General features: G+C 43.9%; 1 protein-coding gene across 1 annotated transcript in view; it reads left to right on the top strand.

Moving 5' to 3' along the window:
* Positions 1-25,637, top strand: part of CD58 (CD58 molecule) — a 41,947-nt gene that overhangs the window by 9,451 nt on the left and 6,859 nt on the right. Inside the window, exons 2-5 of the mRNA XM_025994633.2 lie at positions 6,100-6,396; positions 14,270-14,536; positions 21,920-21,994; positions 24,629-24,665. Coding sequence (XP_025850418.1) covers positions 6,100-6,396; positions 14,270-14,536; positions 21,920-21,994; positions 24,629-24,665 — 676 coding nt within the window. The remainder of the gene's footprint in view (positions 1-6,099; positions 6,397-14,269; positions 14,537-21,919; positions 21,995-24,628; positions 24,666-25,637) is intronic.

Raw genomic sequence — 25,637 nt, forward strand, 5'->3', positions numbered from 1 at the left:
TAACTGAAATAACGTTATCATGTTGAATGTGGGGAAGGAGGAAATACCAAGATTTATATATTCGGGTACTGAAACTTGTAGGGGATTTTTTTTCATGAAATGAATTTTTATCTTAACTGTTAATATCAGCAGGCGATCCTTAAAAGATATTTTAGCGAGAGAAAAATACTCTAAAATCACATGTTCACTTCTAACAAATGGCACCAGTAAACAAATGGCATCTCCTCCAGCCCAGCTAGGGGCATGACCTTTGATCATTGATCAGGAGCTGACATCCTGTAGGGGTACGAGCTTACCAGCTTACCGGGTGCAGAAGTAGAGGAAGCCTAGTGAAGCCTGAGGGGGAACAGGAGGCAGAAGGGAGCTTCTTAAAAAGAATAGTGGTGGGGTAGAGATGGGAAGGGGATCCTGCAGATCCTCCAGTCTGGCTCTGGTGCTGATGGCAGGCACCAGGGGAAGGGTACCAGTTCACCTGCATGGGGGTGGGGAGATGTCCCAGGCCACTTAACTTTTCAGTGCCCATTGAATATCTTCACCACTCCTCACTGAGTGTTCAAGTCCCTCTTGTCCCTATGTCACATCTCTCATAGTACCTGCCATTACCTGTGAGGAGTGTACACTGTTAGGCCTTCCCTTCAACTTAGTTTCTCGTGGTCTCCAATTATGAAGCCCTGTCCCATGTCCCTTCGTCATACCTGAAGTCACTTGCAAGCTGCAACACCCCCATCACAAAACTCAGGTTGCCACTCTTGGGGATTTGGGTTTATCACTGTCTTGCTCATTCTAAATAAACTTCAATTTCCTCATGTATATGAAGCCGGGGGACCACGGGGGCCACAGACTCTCATTCTCTCAGGACTCCTCAGGCCCTGACATTCAGTGATTTGGGGACTGCCAAGCTTGGTGCCTCACCTGCAGGTGTCCAAGACGCTCTTGAGTCTCACAGAAGAGCAGTCCCAATACATTCTAGAGACTGCATTCGTAGAAATCCTGTATCATGTCACATTTTTGATAGCCTTATGCCACAGAGCAGGCCAAATAAGAAACAGTGTTTACAAGCATTTCGGAGTCAGGCTGTCTAGGTGCAAATCCAGTTTTACCACTTCCTGAGCAAGTCACTTAATCATTGTGTGCCTCAGTTTCCCCATCTGCAAAAGAGGTTCAAAAGTCACATCTACTTTATGTGGCTTTTAAGAGGATTCACTGGGTACATATTTATAGAACTCTTCCAACAGTGCCTCACAGATAGTAAGTACTATACAGGTGTTCCATTACTAAGAATATCAGCCAGTCTCAATCCCAAGGCCCAAGGGAAAACACGCAGAGGAATTTGTGGCTGGGAGTGGGGAATCCCTCCTCTTTAACTCAGTAGTTATGGTGACCATATTTTCTAAATAAAAAATCAGGACACTTCACTGCAAAATCTTTGGGTTCTGGTTCTGACTTCAACCACATAAGAAGAGTTATCAAAATTGGGTGTGGTGATGATGTTTTGTAAGGAGGCTGCAACAAAATATTTGGAGGTGGAGTTCTTTTTAGATATATGATCCCTCTATTGGTGTTCGGTACCCTCATATCTTTAAAGGATCACTCAATATTCTTCAAAACAAAACAAAATGCTGAGTAGCATGGAATGTCTGTTTAGGCAACTGCTATTACCTTTTTTTCTCTCCCTGTACCTGTTTTTGAATGGTGAAAGCTCACACCATGCTCAGTTGTCACACAGCCAGAATCCCGTACAAGGCAGGCTTTGATGTGGCCTGACTTCCTCAAAGAAAAAGAGGGAAAGCCCTATTGAAAGCCAACTTCATTTCAACCACTGTGTAAAGACCCTCAATCTTATTCAAACCTCAAAACAATCGTTTGTGGTGGGTGTTATGATTTACAGTTACAGCTGAGGGAGCCTAGTGTAGGAGGGTTTTGAGAGTTCCACAGGCCCATCTGCCAGAGAGTCTGGGCACTTACCATTCTGTCTTCCTGGCATGGGAAGTTGGCATCCTCTTCTGTCCACTCCGTTATCAGCAAAGCAACAGGCTCATTGTTGATTCCTTTCCTTTGCTGCTGTTTGTGTGCAAATTCATTCGTTCGTTCATTCATTCATTCATTCATTCATTCATTCATTCATGGTGTGTGACCTTTGAGAAACAACTTACTCCTCCTTCTTCCCTATTCTTCTTATTCACTGGCAATTATTTTATCAGTAACTTACTTTGCAGTTAGTCTTAGAAGTGCAATGGAAAAGACTTTACTGTGGGAAGGGAATGATAGTAGCCACTATGAATGTGATGATCCCCAAATCTGTATCCTCTCCTGTGAGCCCCAGGCCTGTGCCACTCACAGTCTCCAAAATTGAAAAATATGATCTTCTAGCCCCAGCCTGGCCCTTCTCCATGTCCCTGTCTTAGGGAACACCACCACCACCCACCTTGAGGAAAAATCATAATCCAGATAACAGAAACTTCTATAATATACAAGGATCTCATAAACTTTAATGAGAAAAAGATAAGCAACCCGATGGGAAAAAAAGGCAAAGGATACAAAAGGACAACTCTCAAAAAAGGAAATCCAGATTACCAACAAGCAGAGAAGATGCTTAAATTTCTAGAGGTCAGGGAAGTGTAAATTCAGACAACAATGAGATGTCACTTTATGTCTGATAATTGAATGTGAAAACAAAATCACTGGATGCTTGCAGAGTGTAAGGGAAAGGTAACTCAGGTGTTAAGTTAGGATGGAAGTATAAATTGCAAATGCAAGCAGTGTGGCAGCTTCTATTAAAATAAAGGATCTAAAAAAATAAAATAAAATAAAATAAAGGATCTATTTGCCCTTTAATTCAGCACCACTCCTGGGACATTGTCCCACAGATCTGAAACCAAAAATGCACAAGAACCTATACACAGAAGTAGTTATAACAGTTTTTGCAAAACGAGAAACTAGGGACCAAAGGGGTGTTCAGCAGTAGTGGATGGCTAATTAATTATGGTTCATTTGTACCCTGGAATAATATGTAGCCATTAAAAAGAATAAAGTCTTGCCATGCCAGTGGATTTGGTGTGACTTTTATGAGGTATTCTTTTTTTCTTTAAGATTTTATTTATTTATTCATGAGAGACACAGAAAGAGAGGCAGAGACATAGGCAGAGGGAGAAGCAGGCTTCTTGCAGGGAGCCTGATGTGGGACTCGATCCGGGAATCTGGGATCACACCCTGAGCCAAAAGCAGACGCTCAACCGCTGAGCCACCCAAGCCTCCCTTAAGAGGTATTCTTGAGGGGGATCCCTGGGTGGCTCAGCGGTTTAGCGTCTGCCTTTGGCCCAGGGCGCGATCCTGGAGTCCCGGGATCGAGTCCCATGTCAGGCTCCCGGCATGGAGCCTGCTTCTCCCTCCTCCTTTGTCTCTGCCTCTCTCTCTCTCTCTGTCTGTCTATGATAAATAAATAAATAAATCTTTAAAAAAAAAAAAAAGAGGTATTCTTGATGGGAAAGGCAAAGGTGCAGAGAAGTATGTATAAGACCATTTTGTTAAACCATGACAAGTTCCATATTATATGTAAGGAGGTATATATGTATGAATGTATATATATATGTATGTGTATGTACATATGTGCATTATACATGATACATCTTTGTCTCTAGTTGATGATATGAGCAGGGAGGAAAAAAGCAAAGTGTATATTCTGAATCGTTAATGTAGATTACCAGACTGAGGATGCTTATAGGGTTTGGGGGTAAGGTGTGCACACACACGCGCACAGGCCAGAGAAGACTGTGCTAAATGCATATATTACCATTCTGCATCTGTATAAAATTATATCTATGTGTCTATGTATATTTTGTTTTTAAACACATTTTTAAAAGAAAGAATTCATCTTATTTTGTCACCATCCTGTCTAAAACTCTTTGGTAGCATTCTCTTCTCAACATAAAGGGCAAAATTTTGTCTGAGGCCTTGCAAGACCTGGCCCCTGCCCTTGTATGTTGCCCGCTGGCACCTCTTGTCTTGTGGCATTGCCTTCCTGCCTCAGGAGCTGTTGTCCCTAAGCAAGGAGCTGCCCCTGTCCACTTGGTGGGGCTCACTGCTCCTCATCCTTCCCAACCCTTCCCTCACCCCTCATGGGCTCCCCCAGTGGATGCTTTTACTGACACCCCATGCTTCTACTTGCTGGCGCTGACCACAGTGTTTGTCTAATTATTTGGATCAAGTCAGACGTCCCTACCAAACCGTAAGCTCTGAGAGAGGGCAGGGACTGCATCTGTCTCTTCTGGGATGGGGGAAGCTGCCACATAGTAGAGCTACCCAGTGAGTATTTCCAGAATGAGTAATGGGACAGAGCTGCTGTGAAAGCGGGGCTGAACGGAGAGTCAGGAAATCTGTGTTCTGGTCCCTCTGCTGCCATCACCTTGCCAAGTGACTTCGAAGCCTGTTTTGCTCACCTGTGCAGTTGGTGCCACTACTGCGATGTGTGTGCTGAGCATTAAAAAGCAATGAGGGCTGCTGGTGTATTACTGCGGGCAGACTCCCTTCATTGGTGGAGATGGATTCTAAAAATCCTCGCAACAGACAAATAGGAGACGTTTACTTCTTGTTTGAAATTACTGAACACTGTGGCCTACAATTGGTCTATTTAATAGTCTTAATTTTTTTCCCCATGCTCTTTCAATTACCCTGATTGCTACTAGGCAAAAATGTCAATCAAGTTTTAATTTATCTTTAATGTCTTTCCCTTAACGGCTGCTCTTCTCTTGTAGCAAGAAAGTCAAGTCTGGAACCAGATGTATTTAAACCCATTCTGGGGTTTTGAGAATATCCCAATCTAGTGGTGGTAGGAAATATTTAACAAGTAGATTGGTGCAGAGTGGGGAGGAGTCTGAGCTTGAAGCATTAGTTCCTTTGCTGTAAATACTCCCACCATGTGGATTTCAGGCTATCAGCCAGGCTTGGCTGAATGAGGCAGAGACACCAACAGTTGGCTCATGAGGGACAATTGGAGCCAGCTCCCCCACACTCCCCATGCCACCAAACCTAGTCTCGTACCCTTAGTCTGTATCTTGCCCCCCTGGCTTGCTCCCCAGTTCTTGTTTCTGATCTAATAGTCCCTGAGTCAGCCAAGAAAGATGCCTGACCAGCACGTTACCTCCTCCTCCTCCTCCTCCTCACCCCTCCCCACAGTCACTAAACCCCCTGGCTTTCCCTCCCAAGCTGCTCTAGAGTCTGCCCTCCTGTGAACCCTGTCCACCCACACCCTGCCCTGGCCCCTCCAGTCTGCCACCCTCTCGTTGCTCTGGCACTGACTTCGATTCTGGTTTCCCTGCCCGCATGCCTGTCCCCAGCAACCACTGCCAGCCCTGCCGAAACTTAAATTACATCATGCCAGCCTTGTGGCTTTCCCTTGTCATTAGGATCCATTCCAAACCTTCAGCAATGTCTTACCTGACACCCCCACACCCCCACTTGCATACACTGTGACCTGGCCCCGCCTGCCCCCTCCAGGCTCATCCCCTACCTGTGACCCACTTGCTCTGTTGTCTAGCCATTGGGAGCTGCTTTTATTTCCACAAACACACCAGCTTCTTCTTGGCTTTTTTTGGAAGCGCTGCTTCCTCTATCACTACAATTACCTCCCCTCCACCCCACCCCACAGCCCTCAGCTGGCCCCTCCTGCCCTTTGGGGATGGATGCCTCCTTGGGAGTGTCAGCATGACTTCCTGGGGAATGCACTGGATGGGGTGGCTTCCCAGGCCTGCTTTGTCTTCCCCACTCAGCAGGACCTCTTGAGGGCCTGGAGTGACACCTGTCTGGTTGGCTGTCATGTTGGCAGTGCTGCCCTCAGTACCTAGCAGGGACTCGGTGCTCCATCAAAGCTGAATCGATGTCTTGCTTATGTGGACCCCAGTGCCTCCATGAGAAAGTATACTCCCCAGTGGTCACACATATCCTACTTGCTGTGTTTTCTCTTGGCAGCCAAAAGTATAGGTGATGAGTCATTTTTACTGATAAATTTACCCCCCCCACACACAAAGAACATCTTGGAGGATAGGTTTCTGTCTTCAATAAAGTTGTGTTGTTTTCCCTAACCAATTTCTTTTTCCCTCCTAGACTCCATCAGCTCTAATCCCGGGCCAGTGTTTGGAGCTGTGAATGGGAACGTAACTTTCTATGCATCAAGCTCTATATATTTCCCAGAGATCCTGTGGAAAAAAAATATGGATAAAGTCATTGAATGGGAAGAATACCATGGCAGCAGAGCTTTCCCACCTTTTGTAGGTAGAGTTCACCTGAACACCATGTCAGGTGACCTTACCATCTTCAATCTAACGTCATCAGATGAAGATGAGTATGAAGTCGAGTTTTTAGGCACTGCAGATGACATGAAGTTCACTCTGCTTGTACTTGGTGAGTATTCCATAAATTTATTTGTTTATGACGATGCCTTTCCAACTCTTTAAAGAGACTAACACTACTTAATGGTTTATGAGAAATGAGAAAATTTGATCTCGTAGGCTGTCAGGGTGTTCTTCTCTGTTTGGCACACAGAGAAGTGTCATTGTGTCATCCCCAGTGTCATTCCCCTGGTCATCCTCCGAGTGGGAGAGGATGTGACTAAGGTAGAGGGAGCAGCCCCAGCTGGGCAGAGCTGCTGCCAGCAGCAACACTTATCTTACTAGGAATATTCCGGAAAGGGATGTAGTGGTAGCCATGAACTCAGAACTCGTTGAGCTCCATGGAGAGGTGATGCTCTAGAAATTAGAGTTCCTGCTTCCACCTGCATCACACCCCAGGGAGTGGATTTGTTTTTTCTCCTATGTCACTTTATATGGGAATTGGAGATAGCGTCCACGTTCCTCCATGCTACTCATGGATGTTTCCAGATCATTCTTCTTGTTGTTGTCATTTATAGGCTCATGGGTACATCCCAACATTTCTGAATCATTCGGTTGCCTGGCTCACTTTTGCAGTTTCTGATGTTCCTACTGTCATAATTCTTAGTGATTATGATATTTAAATATTAAATTCTACTGTCCTGGCTTTTGAGTCCCTGATCCCTCTCCTGTGATGGTCGTGTCCTCCATCCCCCCTCCCGCCTCCCCCCACCATGGATAGAACCTAGAAGTTGTCATTACCACTCATTCTAAGCCCTCCACTGTATCATGCCAGGTGTCCCAGTCCTTTCTGAAGCTCTCTTCCCCTGCTTCGCTGGCTCTGCCAGTCCTTCGCCTCACATAGCCCCCTGTCCTCCTTAGGCAGCCCGAGTGTGCTCACTCAGGGGACCTACTCATTGCAAGACCTGCTTAGTTTCCTCATTCCTTTTCTGTGGGTCACACTCCGATGGCCTGTCCCACCGGGTCCAGCCCAGTGTGCTGTCTATTCTAGTCTCACACACTGTGGCTGTGGAGAAACTCATCACCCCGCAGAGCCCCACACTTGAGTTTCTGGTTACTTGCCTCAATCAAATCCAACATGTCCCCCAGCATCCTAGCAATGATATTTCCTCTCCTCAAGCCTTGAACACCCCCTTCTCCAGATCCACTCCTCGACTGAAGGCTTTGCTTCTTGTTCACTGAGAGAGAGAGGCCCTCAGGGGAGAATTTCCACAGGCTGCCCACCCTCTGCCTTCCTGCCTCCCTGCCTGCCCTTAAGACTGTGTACCATGCTCACAGGCCAAGCCCTCAGCTGTGCCCTGAGCCCTGTCTCCTGTCATGGCTCTTGGGGACATCACCCTAGTCATTCACTTGCACTGTTCCTGTAGCAGTGTCCTCCATGAACTGCCAGCCTGTCCCTACCAGAATGCCCTGCTCTTCTTTTCCAGCTGTTACCCACTTGCCATGTTGAGTTTATAGAAAATCTCCTTGAAGGGTTGCTTTATAACTGCTTCTCTCCTACTCACTTTTAATCCACTCCAAACAGGCTTTTATTCCATTACTGTACCAAAAACTCTTGATCTCCTCATTCATGAAGCCAGTGATTCATTCATGCTCTACCCACATCTTTCTTGCCCACTCAGCAGCATCTGACATAGCTGACCACTCCGTCGTCTTTGAAACACGGCCTTCTCTCAGCATCCAGGACACCACGCTATTCTGGTTTTCTTTTAACTCACTAACTGTTACTACTTACTTCCTTGCCGGTTCCCTCATCCTGCCAACCTCTTCACACTGGAGACTCTAAGACTTAAGCCACCCTTCTCTGCTTGCATTCACCCCCAGGTGAGTGAGCTCATCCAGTGTCAGGGCTTTAAATATCATTTTGATGCTGATAATGCACAGATGGGAGAGCTCTTGCCTAGAGCCCCACTGAGCTCCTTACGTGTTTCTGACTACTTAGTTTCTATCTCCACTTGGATATTTATCTAATTGGCCTCTCCAATCACATGGCCAAAAGTGAGCTCATCAACTTTCCCTTAAAGCCTGTTCTTTCCCAAATTTTTCCCCTGCCTTGGTTAATGGCAGCTCCTTCCTTTCAGTTGCTTGTGCTAAAACCTTGATGTCATCCTTGACACCATGTTTCTCTTCCTCTTTCTCTTGAACACCATGTTTTCTCCACCAGGAAATTTTATTGGTTTCATAGACCCTAACCACCTCTCACCACTTCCTCCAGTGCTGATCCAGGGCTCCTTCATCCTTATCTGGAGGAGTGCAGTAGCCCCCTAATTGGTCACTCAGCTTCCACCCTTGTCCACTTACAGAAGACATTTTGTGTTATTTTTAAATTTAATTAATTTTGCCCTGTTTTATTGAGATGTAATTGACATATATCACTATATAAGTTTATGGCATACAGCATAATGGTTTAACTGACATATCTTATGACCACAGTTTATTTTTAAACACAAGGAGCCAGCATGATCTTAAAACAGAAGTCAAAGCATGTCATTTGTCTGCTCAGAATCTTCTAGTGGCCCCAGCTCACTCTGAGTTAAAGCTAAGACCTATAGTGGCCTGCAAGGCTGTATGAGATCTGGCATCCATGACCTCTTCTTTCTGTTCTTGGGCATCCTAGTGTTGCTCTTGACTTTGGTTGCCTTTTCTGTGCTGCCCCTCAACATTCACAGCTGAACTGGTATCCATCTCCCCCCCTCTGTGGGGTCCCAGGTTCACTGTTTTCTCCTAGAAGAAGGTATCATTCTAGTCTTCCCTTCTCTGTGCCAAAGGTGTTTTAGAAAGGTCCAACTGGTAGCAAAGTATGTAAGATGGTCTCCAGGGGCAGAGAAGAGGCAGAAAGTCCAATGTCAAAGTTCATGTCTGAGCACTTAAGTCTTGTCTGAGGCCATCTCAGTGGAAAGGGATGGGGTGATAAACTGGTAGAACAGCTATTATTCACCAGGTCACCTGCCTGGTCTGCTGGAGACATTGGAAGGAAGAGATACTTTCTCTTCTGTTCATCATTATAGCTCCAGAGCTCAGCAAGGGACATCAAGAGGTACTAGGTATTCTATAAATATTTATTATAGCAATGAAAGCAATCAAACCAGGTGACTGCAAGGTGAGAGGTGCAGACAACAGAAATGGGGGTGCTCAGCCTGGGTGGCTGGTTTGTCCAGAAGATGATCAACTCCATTTAGAAGAGTGAGGTGTGTTAAGGTGTACAGGCATGCCATTAAAGGAATCAGTGGATGCCTTTGAAGAAGCAGAGTTTTTAAAACATGCACGTTGGTGATCTGGCCATATATAGAGCCAGCAACTCAAAAGATTGATTTCAAATTTAGATAATAATGGAATGCATTTTAAGAGCCCTTGCATAGAGTTTGTAGAACTGAGTTCAAACTTTTAAATACATTTATCTTTTTAAATTTGATGAAATGTTTAAAAACAATTTGATTTTTTAAATTCCATGGTAACTCAACTAAGGTACTTGATTTCAGGAGTCAGACCAACTGAGTAGTCCCTAGAGACCCTAATTAGCAAAGACCTGCAGAGCAGCAGAGTCCAGGGGAGGTGAGTTTGATCAGGAGACAGTGATCTGGGCAGCATTAAACGTGGAACCTCAAGTCCTGGCTTGAGATTCTAGCCTCCAACAGTGGGGAGCCACTGTATCCGGTCCTGGAACAGAGAAGTGACCTGATGAAATCTATTTTCAGATGATTAATTAGATAGTAGGTATTTATGGTGGATTAGAGAGAGGGGAAATCAGGTTGGAAGCTACTACAATCTTCTAGGGAGATAGGTGTTGCTAGTAGATGTTGGGAAAAGAAAGAAAGAGAAGACACTTCTAAGAAAGAGTCAAGCAAATTTAGATTTGGTTGTAAAAAGACATAAGGTGACTCAGGATTGCACACCTGAATGACAAACGATTGGTCATACTTTTTTTTTTCTTTTTTTTTTTTAAATGAGGAAGGCCTACTTCCTTCAGGGTGTATTAATACTTAAGTGACTTGGTAATCTTCCGGAGACACCAGGCCTAATGGGAGATTTTCAGAAAGGATATTTTAGACAGGGGGGTTTCCTGGCACCTCCTAAATTCAGGCCATCTACTTCCTTCTGTGTGTAATTTGGTATTTGGTTTCCTTCTTCCCTCAAAATCCCCTTCAAATTTCCACCGTCGACGTTTATTAGTTCTTTCTCTTATTAGTTGCCTTGAAGATAGTGATGTTCATATAAGTGGAATTAACTGTTCTTCCTTAAATGACCTGAAGTGGTATAACTGTTTATTAAAGGTAATAGAAGTAAACAAATATCATCAGATATGTGTAAGCAATTCTCAATCTTAAAGAGTAGTAGTGAGCTGAGTTCATTAATTATAAATTGGCTAAGTTATCTTAAGGATGAAGTAAGTACATTTTCTGCCAGTTTGATGCTGCTTAAGGTACAGAGATAATTATTTGTTAGAGATAGCTGTGGAAGTCCCAGGGGCAGTGAGAGAATGTGAGGATTATAGACAGAAAGACTAGAGTTGTAGAAGCTGTGCCCCAGATGCTGCAAGAAGGTTTGCATGCTTTTCCATGAGCAGAATCAGTTCTTCCAGCAACTGTGGTAATGAAACCACCAGAAAGAGCACTTGTATAGTTAAGTGAGCTCTAACAACACAGAAAATCATGCTAGCTCTTCCCCTATGCCCTTTCAAATTATTTTCATATGCCACTAGACCTTTACAATATTTTAGAGTATTATATTCCATTTTGCAGATGAAAACGACACAGATTTAGCAGTGGGTTTCTCCCTCTGTAGGACAGGAGGCCTGGGCTGGCTGATTTCTCAAGTGTGTTCCAGCTACCACAAGAGCTGTGGGCCAAGTGACACAGCCAGCCAAAGCAAAAGCTCACACCTGCCAACTCCTGGTTGTATCACAACACTCATGGTTGCCTTCTCGCCGTGTGCTCTGTTACAGCTGACGTGCCTGTGCCAGGCACTGCATGTTAATCCATGTGTCACTTACTACCCATCTCCCCTCATTTCATCCTCATCTCCATTGTGAAGGGGAGACATTATTTGTTTCTTTTTTTAAATTTTTTTTAATTTATTTATGATAGTCACACACAGAGAGAGAGAGGCAAAGACGCAGGCAGAGGGAGAAGCAGGCTCCATGCACCGGAAGCCCGACATGGGACTCGATCCCGGGTCTCCAGGATCGCGCCCTGGGCCAAAGGCAGGCGCCAAACCGCTGCGCCACCCAGGGATCCCCATTATTTGTTTCTTAATTGTACAGGAAAGGAAACCTAACCACAGGGCAGGTTAAGTAACTTGCCCAAGGGCGTCTGGCTCTTCCTGGTAAAGCTCTGGTGTGAACCCAAGCAGTCAGGCTCTTGAATCCAGGCTCTCAGCCACCACACCATTCCTTTTCGGAGAGGAGCTGATTGAAGAATTTACATTTTATACAGTAGAGAGAATAATTGGGAAACTGTCTCCCTGAATTTATCCATCTATCCATCCATCCCTCCATCTATTCAACATATGTTCTCCTTATTGAGGAGCTAACGGTGTGCCTTGTGTCATGTCAGGGCTTATGTGTAAGAGGTGAGTAGTATCTAGTCTTTACCCTCCAAAGATGCACAGTCTGAGGGGGTTCATGAGGCACCTCTGTTTAGTTCAGAAAGTGTTTTGTGTGTGTATGTGTGTGTGTGTGTGTGTGTGTTTTAAAAGATCTTATTTATTCATGAGAGACACAGAGAGAGAGGCAGAGACATAGGCAGAGGGAGATAGGGGCTCCTTGCAGGAAACCCACTGTGGGACTTGATCCCCAGACCCAGGATGACGACCTGAGCCTAAGGCAGGTGCTCAGCCACTGAGCCACCCAGGCGTCCTTATTCAGAAAGTGTTTAATGAAATGCTAGACCTTGGCTGAACCAGATCAATTAACTAGAATCTGTTAATTGAACACAAGGAGCACCTTCTCAGTATCTGTATTTTTAATACAGAGCCCTGGTGGCTTCTCGTGCCCATTAATATTTGAGAAATGCTTCTGTGGAACATTTCCAAGGAACTAGAAAGCTCAGTTGCAGGACTCTGAGAATTGTTCAGCTCGGGTGCAGTGACAGGCATAAGTAAATACAGAACCTGGAACCATCCCTTCAGTTTCTCAGCTGCACCGAGACACACAGGGCTGTGAGGAAGTGCTTCTGGGGCTGCTATGGGCGTGTGGTTGGCAGGGCAGCCTGAGGAGGCCGAGGGAGGAGGGCTCAGGCTTTCTAACTTTGACCCAACGAGAACAACTCCTTACTCTTTTGAAGACTGCTGGTCTATTGCTTACAATTTAACTTGGAGAAATTCTCCATTGCTTACTTTCAGGCAGCAAGTAACAAGTTATATGAGCTAGAGTAGACCTAACAGCTCAAGAAGTCCCAAGCAGAAAGGGAAGTTATGGATAACTTAGGTCTCTAACCGGGTGTGTTACTTAACCAAGTGTGAAAGAAGTCTAGAGAAGATGGGGGCGAGGGGGAGGGGAGAGGAGTTGAATATTTTCAACTAGATTATTAGATTATTTTATTGTTTTATGTTTTTAAAGATTTTATTTGTTTATTTGAAGAGAGAGCAAGAGAGAGAGCAGCATAGTAAGTGAACGGGGAAGCAGCGGGGGGGAGGGGTAGGCTCCCCAATGAGCAGGGAACCCCATGTGGGGCCCCATCCCGGGACTCCCGGATCGTGACCTGAGCCGAAGGCAGATACCTAACCCAATGAGTCACCCAGGCACCCTAGATTATTTTAGATTAATAATTAGAACATAAGCATTCCTTTGCCTTAGAAAATATCATTTTAAATAGCAGCATAGTAAGTATTCCATCATCTTGATAAACATGAATTTGCTTGAATTTGCTTTTTTAGTAGATGTTCACAATGCGTTGAAATTTTATTTATGCAAATGCCACACATGACCATTTCCCAGAGAGACCATGTATTTGTTTTCTCGAATTTCTCATGGTTAGTTTTTGGGGCAAAGTAGAGATGCAGGAAGGCATGTGAATTAAATAAACAAATGTTTAATGGGATAAACTAGCATTGTGGTTCTTAACTCATCCTTGCAGGTTCAGGCTGCTGTAGCCAGTAGGGAGCATTTGCTAGAGAAAGGCTGGGCATGGGGCTTCTAGCCTGACAGGTGTGTGACAGGTACCATCCCCTATTCTGCCGATTAGCAGAGCCTGCTCAGAGTACGGCTCCACCATACATTTTGCAAACACTGTAAGTCAGATATCTTAGTATACGTGCTGCCGAAGCGAGCACAGTTAGTCAGATATCTTTTGGAGGTAAACGTTTTTAGATTTTAGAGAGGTAGTATAAACTCCCCTATGTATGTTAAGAAGCACCCCACTTAGTTTTGAGGACCACCTCATACTCAGGCACAGGAATATTTTTAGTACAACATGATAATGAATATTTGAAGTAAGTGAGAAAAATATGGGGCACCTGGCCAGCTCGGCCAGTAGGGCATGTGACTCTTGATCTCAGGGCCATGAATTAAAGCCCCACAGTGGGTGTGGAGCTTACTTGAAAAATAATAAAAGAGAAATAAAAAGGAAATAAGTGAGAAAAATACAAACTATTAAATCCTCATGTCAATTCAGATGAGGATTTGCAGCTGAGTGACTCTTGTTATCTTGTGTAAAATCTTTTGGTTTTTGGAATTGAGGATAAGGGATTTGGTGCCTGTATGTATTCTGAATTTGAGCAGGTAAATCTGAGCCAGAAGAAGAGAATTCTCTCCCTTTGATGCTCAAGGAGGTGGTCTGTTTGTCTTTTCAAGTTCATAAGGAAACTGGAAGCTCTTCATACATTTGTATATGATGAGTCTAAATTACTCTTTTCTGTACTGAATATTACATTCTTTTTTTTTCCCCCAGATCCTCTTCCAATTCCAACACTAAATTGCACGTCAACTCTTGAAGATATTATAGTCCACTGCAAGATCCCAGAATCTTATAAGAGACATACAAACTATACGAAGTACTCATGGAGTTGCTTTCCAGCACAGTGTATAAATACTTCCGATCCCTCTGAAGTGCTTATTAAGAAGAACAATGATCTCTCACAGAAAATACAATGTATTATTAGCAATCCATTATCCAAACAGATATCTTCGCTCGTTTTAGCAACTTGTGTCCCACCTGGTGAGTAAATAACCAAACGTGTCATGCAGAGATACTATATACAAGTGGGGCCCAGGGACTGGCCCCTGAAACTCTGGTTTGGGAGTTTCAAACCAGAGATGTAGTGGCTGACATGCATTTCATAAATCTGAAATGCAAAATAGAGTTATGGTTTTCACAGACACTGCATTACAGATATACAGCTAACATTTCTTAGCCTTTTCTGTGTCAAGCATCGTCCGAATACATTTGTTAATTAATTCCATCCTCACACAGCTTCACACAACTGCATGTATTGGGTACTAGTCATAATCTTTATTTTATGAAGGAGAAACCAAGACACAGGGAGTTTAGTTTGATTGCCTCAGGTCAACAGTTAGTAAGGGGCAGAGCCTGGTTTTGAAGTCAGGCCATCTGGCTCCAGAGCCTATGCTTTTAATTACTCACAACACTACTTCATAATGTTAATGATCACCGTGTTCTTAAAGGTTGCACGTGTGCTACAAGAATGTGCATGTGGTACATTCCTCTAGGCTATTCCATGAATAGCGTGACAATCTGTCTTGGCTGGGGTCCTTTTATTTTGTTTAACTATCATGTACCTATGTAATCCGCAATTTTTATGATTGTTTTTTTACATTATATTCCCAGTTTACAGACAAAAGGATCAGTAATTTTCAAGTGGTTCATGAAAATATACACAAAGAGATGAAAATAGTAAGCAGTAAATACAGAATAATATCATGATTATAAGTAGTGAACAGGATTTGAGGGCAAATACAGACTGTGAATCTCCTTGGGCAGGGACAGGGTGATTCTGTGAATCATTTTTTTCTGAACAAGCAACTGAAACAGAAAAAGGCAATTAGTCAATACAGTGAATATAAAAAACTTGAATTATATTTGATTAGTGAGCCATTCTCCCTGAATCTCCCATGTATCGTCCTTTTTGAAAATTTTCTTTTTTTTTTTTTTCTTTTTCTTTTCTTTTTTTTTTTTTTTTTTTTTAGAGTATGCTCCATGCCTAGCATGGAGCCCAGCATGGGGCTTGAACTCACAACCCTGAGATCAAGACCTGAACTGAGATCAAGAGTCAGACACTTAATGGACTGAGCTACCCGCCACCCTCAAAATTTTCAGATAATGACATGGAGGGATTAAGTTCGTTATATAATTTTCAGACAAAGCAGTGTGACTTCTTGGGTAAAACAAACAAATACTTAGACAAAGGACAAAATGAGTTCCAGTTCATAACCGATGGTTTTGGTCCCTAAAGGCAGAGAAAAGACCAAACTCATAGAGGTGCCACTCAAAGTGGCACCCTTCGTGTAAGGCACACAATTGTCCAGAAGATTTGAAAACCAACTGCAAAGTCATTGATAATCGTTATGCTTGGAGGAAACATTTCTTTATTAATTCCACTTAATAGGTGGAATTTCCAAGGCTTACTCTGGAAATGCAATTTGCCTGCTAGCAGATAGTGTGGGAACAAAAAACCAAAAGCAGTGTGCTTTTTATTGGCTTGGCATGTGCATGATACACATAACCAACAAGAGAAAGAATGTGTTGTGTACAGAGTGAATAAGCCAGTTGAAATCTTGAAAAACTTCTTGTGTCCCAAAAGTCAAATACTTGGAAGGAAGTAATTTCTGAATAAGATCTTCTATAGAATTATATGGAATATTTTAAGAGATTTTCTAGCATTTTGCCCTTGCATAGGTTTTCATTTAACCTTTACCCTTAGAATTGAATGTCCATATAAGATGTTCTTCCCTGTAGATACCTTGAGAAAAGATTGTCATGACTACTTCCCTCTCATTGATATGATATACTGTTGTTAATTTGCAAACAAACCCTTTTTGCTATTAAATAATAGTGATTCCTCTTTCTTTTACATTTCCTCCCAAACTGATAGTTCATATTGCAGTGTAGATTTTGAAAGTTTGAGAAACATTGCTAGATAGTTCTTAGGTCATTTAAATCCTGGAGTAGTGCTGGGCGCCTGGGTGGCTCAGGCCGTTAAAGATCTGCCATCCACTCAGGTCATGATCCCAGGGTCCTGGGATCAATGCCTGCATCATTGGGCTCCCTGCTCAGCAAGGACTCTGCTTCTCCCTCTGCCCGCACCGCCCGCCCCCCTACCCAAGCTCTTTTCCTGCATTTGTGAGCTCTCGCTCTCTCTCCCTCTCAAAAAAAATAAATAAAATCTTTAAATAAAATCCTGAAGTAGTGCTGACAGAGACATATATCTGGGTCCCATTAAGCAAATATTGGAGGATGTTCCGCACCCCCCTCATCTGGGGCCCAAATTTAATGATCTTAATGGTTCCTTTAAACAATTAATATCTAGGATCTCTTTTTTAAATCCCATGATGATTTTTGAATACTTTTCTGTAGCGTTGCATACATCATAACAGATACAAATTCATGTGGGTATAACAGTTAAATACTGGGTCTTACTTTTTTAAGTGATTTTTTTTTTCCAGACTTTTAATACTTTATCAGTGAAAGGTAGTAACTCACACTGCCATCCTGCCACCCTTTGGCAGACGCTCTCAAATAATCATCTTGTTGGCTGCTTACCACCACCATTCCAGACTGGCCAGACAGGAATTGTTCACCTTTGAAAGTGAGGAAACAGGTTCTATCAGGTGGGGTGACTTCCGCAAGTTCACTTATGTAATGGAGATAGAATTAAAATGTAGGTCTTTGAATTCTGGAGCCTTTTTTTTGTTTTTCATGACATCATCCTGATTCTGTATATCTTTAAATAAGTCAAATTAAGAAATAAATTTTGACGCATTCGTAGGAATTGGCTGGTGAAAACCATACCATGTGGAATGAAAGTACAGACTGTAGGGGGTTCTATAGGAGCAGGCATCAGGTTTCTTCAATAAATAAATTATAAGGGGAAGAAAAAGAGGTGATGGGGAGTTTAGAAAGTGAAGAGATTTAAGAAGCCTATAATTAGGGATCCCTGGGTGGCGCAGTGGTTTGGCGCCTGCCTTTGGCCCAGGGCGCGATCCTGGAGACCCGGGATCGAATCCCACGTCAGGCTCCCGGGGCATGGAGCCTGCTTCTCCCTCTGCCTATGTCTCTGCCTCTCTCTCTGTATGACTATCATAAATAAATAATTAAAAAAAAAAAAGAAGCCTATAATTAATTGCAGTATACGGACCTTGTTTGATCCTGATTCAAACAGAAAAAAGTTAAAAAAAAAAAAAAGAGTAAGTGGTGACTCCTTATTTGATTATATTAAGCACTTAATTAGTTTTTTTGGATATGATAATGGCATGTTTACGTTTTACAGATAATCCCTATCTTTTGGAAACATATACTAAAATGTTTATGGCTTAAGAATTGTGATCACTGGAGTCAAGCGGGTTCACATTTCTACCTGCCTTGCAAGTGGAAAGGGAGAACAGGCCTTCCCTTTAAAAATCCATCCAGTGTGGCATGCATCTCTTCAGTGCCAGCCACTTGGCATGACTGAGTTCACGGCCATGGCCACTGGTGGCAACTGGGAAATGTCTCCCTTAGCTGGCTGGTCATGTGCCTACTTGAAACACAGGAGTTCTATTACCAAAGGAAAATGGGGAGATTGGGTTTTGAGAAGCAGTAGATGCTTCTACTGCAATGATTATAGCTTGCACCATTTTATTTTATTTTTAAAGATTTATTTATTTGACAGAGAGAATGTGAGTGAGTTGGGGGAGAGGCAGAGGGAGAGGGAGAACCTCAAGCAGACTTCCACCTCGTACAGAGCCTGACAGGCTCAGTCTCACAACCCATGAGATCATGACCTGAGCTGAAACCAAGAGTTGGACGCTTAACCAACTGAACCACCCAGGCGCCCCCAACTTGTACCATTTTATTTTATTTATTTTTTTAAAAAAGATTTTATTTACTTATTCATGAAAGACACACAGAGAGAGAGGCAGAGACACAGGCAGAGGGAGAAGCAGGCTCCATGCAGGAAGCCTGACGTGGGACTCGATCCCAGGACCCTGGGATCACGCCCCGAGCCAAAGGCAGACACTCAACCGCTGAGCCACCCGGGAGTCCCCCATTTTAAAACATAGACGAAATCAGACAAATTTAGACTGACGTAAGTAGCAAATGAAAGTGGAGATTCTCACTTTTTTGCTCCTCATTGGTCATCTCGCATACTCCTTGGGGTGTATGCACCCAATTTAGAAACTCAGGGTCTCAGCCAGAGGTTATGGTGTCTCAAAAGACCATGATGGCAGCAGAGATTGGGAGAAGTGGTTCAGGTCAGGCTACATTTTGAAAATACAATCACGAAGAATCTGTATGTATTGAGTGAGGGAGAAGAGTCTCTCATAAGAAATGTGCAAATGACCCCTAGATTTCAGGCTCACGCTACTGGATGGACAGTGTCACCATTTCCAATGATATTGGAAAGCAGAATAGCAGGTGTGTGGAGGAAATAAGTTTTGTTTGGGACACGTTGTTTGAGATGCCCATTAGGTTTCAAATGGAGACATCAGCTAAGGCGCTTTGTTTTGCGAGTCTAGGTCTCTGGTGAGTAGTTCACACTGGAGAAATACGTTTGGCATTTCGTTGGCATTTAAAACTGTGAGACTGGGTGAGATCACCTAGTGGGCAGATAGGACAGAGTGCGGGCTGGGACTGAGTCTCGGGGACTCCAGCATTTAAAGGCTGTTGAGAGGACGAGGGTCCAACCAAAGAGACTGACAAAGACCTCAGGGAAGCAGGAAGAAAACTCAGCAATGTGGTCTCTCAGGAACCAGGTGAAGAGGGAGTGAGCACCTGCCAGCACAGCGGACAGGTTGTGGAAGAAGAGCAGAGTTAAGAACTGTATTACTGTCATTGTCATCTCCCCTGAATATCTGTTGTCCCAAAGTGGTGGCAGCATCTGACATTATCCCATGGGAGAAAGGTTTTTGGAAGAAACTAGATCAAGTACCATTAGATTTGGCTGTTTAAAAAAAATTTTTTTTTAAGTATCAGTGGCTTGGGGCACCCGGGTGGCTCAGCTGGTTAAGCATCTGCCTTTGGCTTGGGTCATGATCCCAGGCTCCTGGGATTGAGCCCGGCATCGGGCTCCCTACTCTGCAAGGAGCCTGCTCCACCCCCTTCCTCCTCCTGGTTTGTGCTCACTCTTTTTCTCTCAGATAAATACAATATTTTTTTAAAAAAGTATTGGTGGCTTAAAACTGTATGTAACTTCTTGCACATTAAAAAAAACTATATATAAAAAAAAATAAAAAAAACTATATATATCTGAAGGTAGGCAGCCCGGGGCATATCATTGCCTGATGAAGTCAGAGGCCCAGGAGCAGCCCGGCTCCTACTACCTTCCCCACTATTTCAGGCAGAAGGATCCAGAATGGGGAGACTTTGGAGAAATCCCACACAACCCTTCCTCCAGCTCGGTGCCCGACACTTAGTCACGTGGTCAAACCTGGCTGTGAGAAAGGCCTAGGAATGAATCTTTTAGTTGAGTGATGGTGTGCCCAGCTGAAAATCTAAATTGTGCTACTAAAGAGGGACGAATGGATAGGGGGCGGGACAAGGGGGTAACTAGCAGTTTCTGGCCAGGGGCCTCTCAGATCAGACAGGTGTGTGACCTCCTGTTGGTTCTAACCCACCTGTGTTCCTAATAAGAGGAAAGGGTGTGTGTTCACATTCTCATGCTCATGGATTCCTTCACTTTGCCTCTCCCACCCATCTTCTCTTTCATTCCGGTGCTTGACTTAGCGACCCCACCCCCGGCCCCCCAGCAGTGCATTGTGATCATTTTGCCATATGCTTAAGTATTCCGCCTTTGGATTTTTAGTAGCTGGATAGAGTCCACCTTGTGAATGTGTCATACTTTTCCATTGAAGACATTTAGGTTGTTTTGTCATCTTGATGTTGTCAGGAAAGCTGCAGTAAATATCTCCGTGACGTTTTTGGGTTTTTTTTGTTTGTTTGTTTTTGTTTTTTTTGGAAGGGCACATCACTGATCGTTTCTGTAGGTTAACATCTTAGAAGTAGACTTGCAGGGCCAAAGGATCTTAGGAGAGACATCAGTAGCATCTACTCAGTAGGTTGATGGTGATAGCGAATAGCTGTTCTCAAGGATATTAACTCAGTTAATGCTCCCAACTGCCCAGTGACATAAGCATATTGATCCGTCCCGTTTACAGTTACCCCTTGAGGAAGCCGAGACACCAAGAGGTTAAAGCACTCTCTCAGTGTTGTAATGGTTCAGTGAGACTGTGCGCATATCAATTAGCACGGTGTCTAGCTGCTTTAGGACGAACTATTTTACTAAGGGCTTGTTATACACAACAGACAAATTGCCCTACCAAATGCGTGCTGCTAAGTTAAGCTGCCATAAGCAGTGTGGGCTAGCTGAAAACAACACTCTTACTGTAATATTTGCATCTTCTAAGAAATAACACTGGGCTTGCTATGGGTCAGCCTTGTGCAAGTAAGTTTATTTATAAATACAGTTGATTCTCTTTATTTGGAGTAGTTGTGTGTCATAAAATCACTGTGAACACAGAATTAGTGAATACTGGGATGCCTGGGTGGCTCAGCAGTTGAGCGCTTGCCTTCGGCCCAAGACGTGATCTTGGAGTCCCGGGATCGAGTCCCACATTGGGCTCCCTGCATGGAGCCTGCTTCTCCCTCTGCCTATGTCTCTGCCTCTCTCTCTGTGTCTCTCATGAATAAATAAATAAATCTATAAAAAAAAAAAAGAATTGGTGAATACTGAACATTGCTTCTGGGAAATGCAGAGTTAGGTTCCTGCAAGCTTCTGATCACACGTTTTTGGGCAAGAAATCAATAAATGACCTTGTTTTGTGTGTGTTTCTATTTAAAGACCCCTGACAATTTATGTATTATTAATGCATTAACATTAGACTCACAGCCCTCAGCACCATGACTTATGCCTAGATGAAGAATATCTAACGCACATATTTTTTTTGTAAGGTCCATCCCAGCCTTCTTGCACTTAGGAATGCTAGACAGCACTTCAACACTATGTTTGGGGCTGTTTTAGACAGTGAAAATAGCCATCAGAACGCACAAAAGTGTGGAAAATGTGGCACTGCACAGACTAGGAATAGGACACACGTTTCCATTGGAGGAGAGGATACAAGAAGGTAGAGCATTGCCTAGTTTGACCTCCTCTGGGGACTTGCACACCTGGAAATCAGATTTTCCACCATCCCGCTGCACGTGTCCTCCAGGGACCATGAACGTGCTATGATTATTGGCGTGGGGTTGACATGTACATTTTAATACGTAGGTGTATTGCAGATATAGAATCTGCAAATAAGGAGAATCAACTGAATCTCGTTTTGATCAGTCCAGCTAATTGTATTTCTTTCTTACTGTCTTCTTTTTTTCTTTTCTTTTTCCCAGGGAATTCAAGGAACAGATGGGTTATACTAGGAGTATTCATATTTGTAGCAATAGTTACAGTTCTGCTTATAAAAGGTAAGTATACTTTCTTTTTTAAAAAAATAAGTTTCAAAGTTGAATTAATTTTTCAAAGGCCAGGAAATTAATAGTTTGGAGACAAAAACAAAGTCTGAAATTTTAGGTATTTTGAAAGAAACCAAGCCTTTTGTTTGTGTGTGTGTGTGTGTGTTGCTTATTGTCCAAGGTTGCTGGGGTGCCAGGTTTGCCAAGATTTTGCATGACCTAAAGTGGAAGGAGCCCTCAGGACATGGAACACAACTGGATGTCCCACGGCCTCCTTCTATTTGTGGTCTGCTTCAACATTTATTACATCTCTGGACTCCAAACTCAATTTTGCAAAGGACTCCTTGCTCTTGGCTGCCAGAGCCATCCTTTCCATATCTTCTGGCCCAGAAGGAGGTTCTGGAGAGGAGGCAGCTATTAATGGGTTTGGTGACTTGGAGTGGGTAATAATGACCCAGTATTATCTGCACTGCCTTCCTGAGCCATCCTTGGTCCCCTAGAGATGCAGGCCAGCCTGGAAGGCAAGCCATGTGCCCTGAGGTCTGGCGATCTGTTGCCCTCCTGTTCTTTCCTGGTGACAAGAAGCCCCTCCTCAAGTCCCAGAGGACACAGACCAGGCTGTAAATGTGAGGACTAGATGTTCTTGCAGCCTGGACGCTCTCCATATCAGCTTCCTCCAGAGGGCTATTTGCAGGACTGATGTGTCACTCCCACAGGGAATGCTGAAGAGGAAGCTTTTAGGCTCGTGATGGCATGTAGGACCCATGTCATCTCACACTCATGTCTTGGGCCACGTTTGCCAATTAGACCTGCACTGTTCAGTGCCATAGACACTGGCCACGCATCATAGTTTATTTTTTTTTAAGATTTTATTTATTTATTCATGAGAGACACACACAGAGAGAGAGAGAGAGAGAACCAGAGACACAGCAGAGAAAGAAGCAGGCTCCATGAAGGAAGCCCGACGTGGGACTCGATCCCGGGTCTCCAGGATCACACCCAGGGCTAAAGGCGGTTCTAAACTGCTGAGCCACCCGGGCTGCCCCGCATCATAGTTTAAATATAAAATTCAATTAATTGAATTTAACTTAAAATTTCTTTCTTCATTTGCATTATCCACATATCAAGTGCTCGGTAGCCACACAGAGCTAGTGGCTACCATAACGGGACAAGCCAGATAGAGAATTCCATCATCGCAGAAAGTTCAATTGGTCAGTGCTGTCCTAGACTTCTGGTGGCCCTTTGCCACTAGAATGTGGTGCCCCAGGCATCACATGTTTCCATGTTATAGGTTGCAAATACCACAAAGATCCCTAGGTGATAGATTACGAGTCAGCTGACTCTCCTCTAAATACAATATAAAAATCAGCTGAAGAAAGTTTTGAGGCTTCATTACTAATGAGTAAAATACTTGGGGAGCTCAAATTTCCTTGTAAATAAATATTTTTAAGCCACAGACAGCAGCATCATTGTTAATCATCATCTCCTGAACAGATTGGTCTCCAGAAACCAAAATCATTTTCCACTCATGGTGGTTGTGGGTGTATCACCAGAATACCTGAACCAAAGAAAGATGGTACTGAGTGCACACATAATTCCAAAAAAGTTGTCTGATTTAACTAAAAAAGAAAAAAGAGTCCATTCAATGGAGAGAAAATGACTCCCATGATCAGTACGGGTAGCACTGTATAATCTGAAAAAAAGGTGTCTTGAAAAAATCCTTACATGAGCGGCTTAAAGCCATAAATTGGGAAGAAGTGAGGCATTCAGGGTGGAGCTTTCTGAGGGGGTCAGTGAAACATAATCAGCTCCAGCATCAGCTGGGGTCTCCAGACACTGGTGCAAGTTCCACCAATCCTGTGGCGTAGGCCGCTGGACGGCTAGTGTGGCTCCAGACGAGGGCCCTTGCCTGTGATGGGAAGAAACTGATGTGTACGCGTGTGGAAGCCATATCTTACTGTTCAAAACCACGTTGACCGAAATGGTAGCCATGAGTCACATGCAGCTGTTGAACCCTTGATACATGGGAGTTCAAACTGAGATGGGCCGTAGATCTAGAAGACGCACTGGGTTTACAAGACTCAGTATTAAAGATGGACTGCAAAGTATCTCATTAGTTCTATTTATCTTGATTCCATGTTAAAATAAGAGTGCTTTGGATATGTGGGGCGACTGAATAAGGTATTTTGAACGTTATCAAGATTTCAAAATGCAAAATGAAAATGAATCTTCAAAATGAAAAAAATTTTGCAAATGAATTCCACCCAGTTCTTTTTTACTTTGTAATGTGACCACTGAAATTTTAAAATTACCTGTGTGGCTCACATAATCCCGAGGCAGCGCTGGCCCACATCATCCTAGGCTGCCCTTCCTTTTTAGCCTTCTGCATGAGCTGCTGTAGACATAACCATTCTCTTAACAGTGTTCGGTTTTGTTTCTATCACCTAATGACCAGTGTTGGGACACCTCTTTGGACCGCCTCTGTAGTTAGCTTGACTGAAGCATTTAGGAGAACAGGAGACCACCTTGATGGGGCTGTGGTTTAGAGTGCTCCAGATTCAGGTCTCTCTCAAGCAGTTAGTAAATAATAGATTTTAGCTTTGCTTTTCAGTCCTTTAACTGTGATGAAAATTTCTTTGTTTGCAGTTTATCTGAAATGTGGCAGAGAAACGGTCACAGCCAGGTAAGTACCCTGCAGACCGTGTGGCAGGTAAATTTTGTATCATGCAGCAGAACCAGAAGAGCCCTAATGTGAAGTGCCTACCCCTTGGGGACCACATTCTATGTATTGGTCGCTTGTCTTGAATGGTAACAAGTCCCATCAGCAGAGACACCCACCACTGTTTCTCAAGCACCACCTGTGTCAAGCACTGGAGGAGACAAGTCCCATGTGTCACCTCCTCATACCCTCTCAGTGGGCCTCACACGGGGGTGTCATTACCACTTGCTTTCAGACAGCAACTACGAGAAGTCAGTCCCGTTGCTAAGAAGCAGTCAAGCTGGGATTCAAATCTGGGTCTTGCGACACCAAGGGTTAGACTGTCCGCCCCCTCCCATCCCCAGAGAACTGGATTAAGGATTGGGAGCCAGGGTCAGAGCTGAGCCTGTATCACAAACAAAAGCTAGGATCTAGACATGGTTAACAGTAAAAGTGCTTACTCAACTGCCATAAGGAGGTTCCAGAAGGACCCCTGTCCCCCGCCAGGTCCTCGGCAGTCAGGAGGCGGGGGCCCAGGAGCTGGGCTTTAGGGGATGACGGAGAAGAGAAGAGGCTCAGGGTTATACAGGGCACATAGAGAGTGACAATGTCGGTGAATAGAGGAAGCTGGGGTTGGGCTGGCAGATTGAGCCAAGCCAAGATATTGAGAAAAAGTTGCCAAGAGATTTGTGTCATTTTTTTCTGGGGATCACTGAGGATTTCTGAGCAGAGCCATGCTTCAGAAAAACCATAGGGGAATTAACAGACGAGAGGCTGCAGATAGTGACACTGGTTTGTGGCCAAATGGAATAACCCAGCCAAGCAGAGAGGGCCTGAATCAAGGTGGTCATGCCAAAGCGGCCCTGGAGGGCTAGGTGTAGGAGGAAGGGTGGTAGTCATATTCACGAACACTTCAGCTGCAGGGGGCAGGCTCCCGGGGGTGGGGGAGGTCCCTGC

This window comes from Vulpes vulpes, chromosome 8, assembly GCF_048418805.1.
Source record: "Vulpes vulpes isolate BD-2025 chromosome 8, VulVul3, whole genome shotgun sequence".
Lineage (NCBI taxonomy): Eukaryota > Metazoa > Chordata > Mammalia > Carnivora > Canidae > Vulpes > Vulpes vulpes.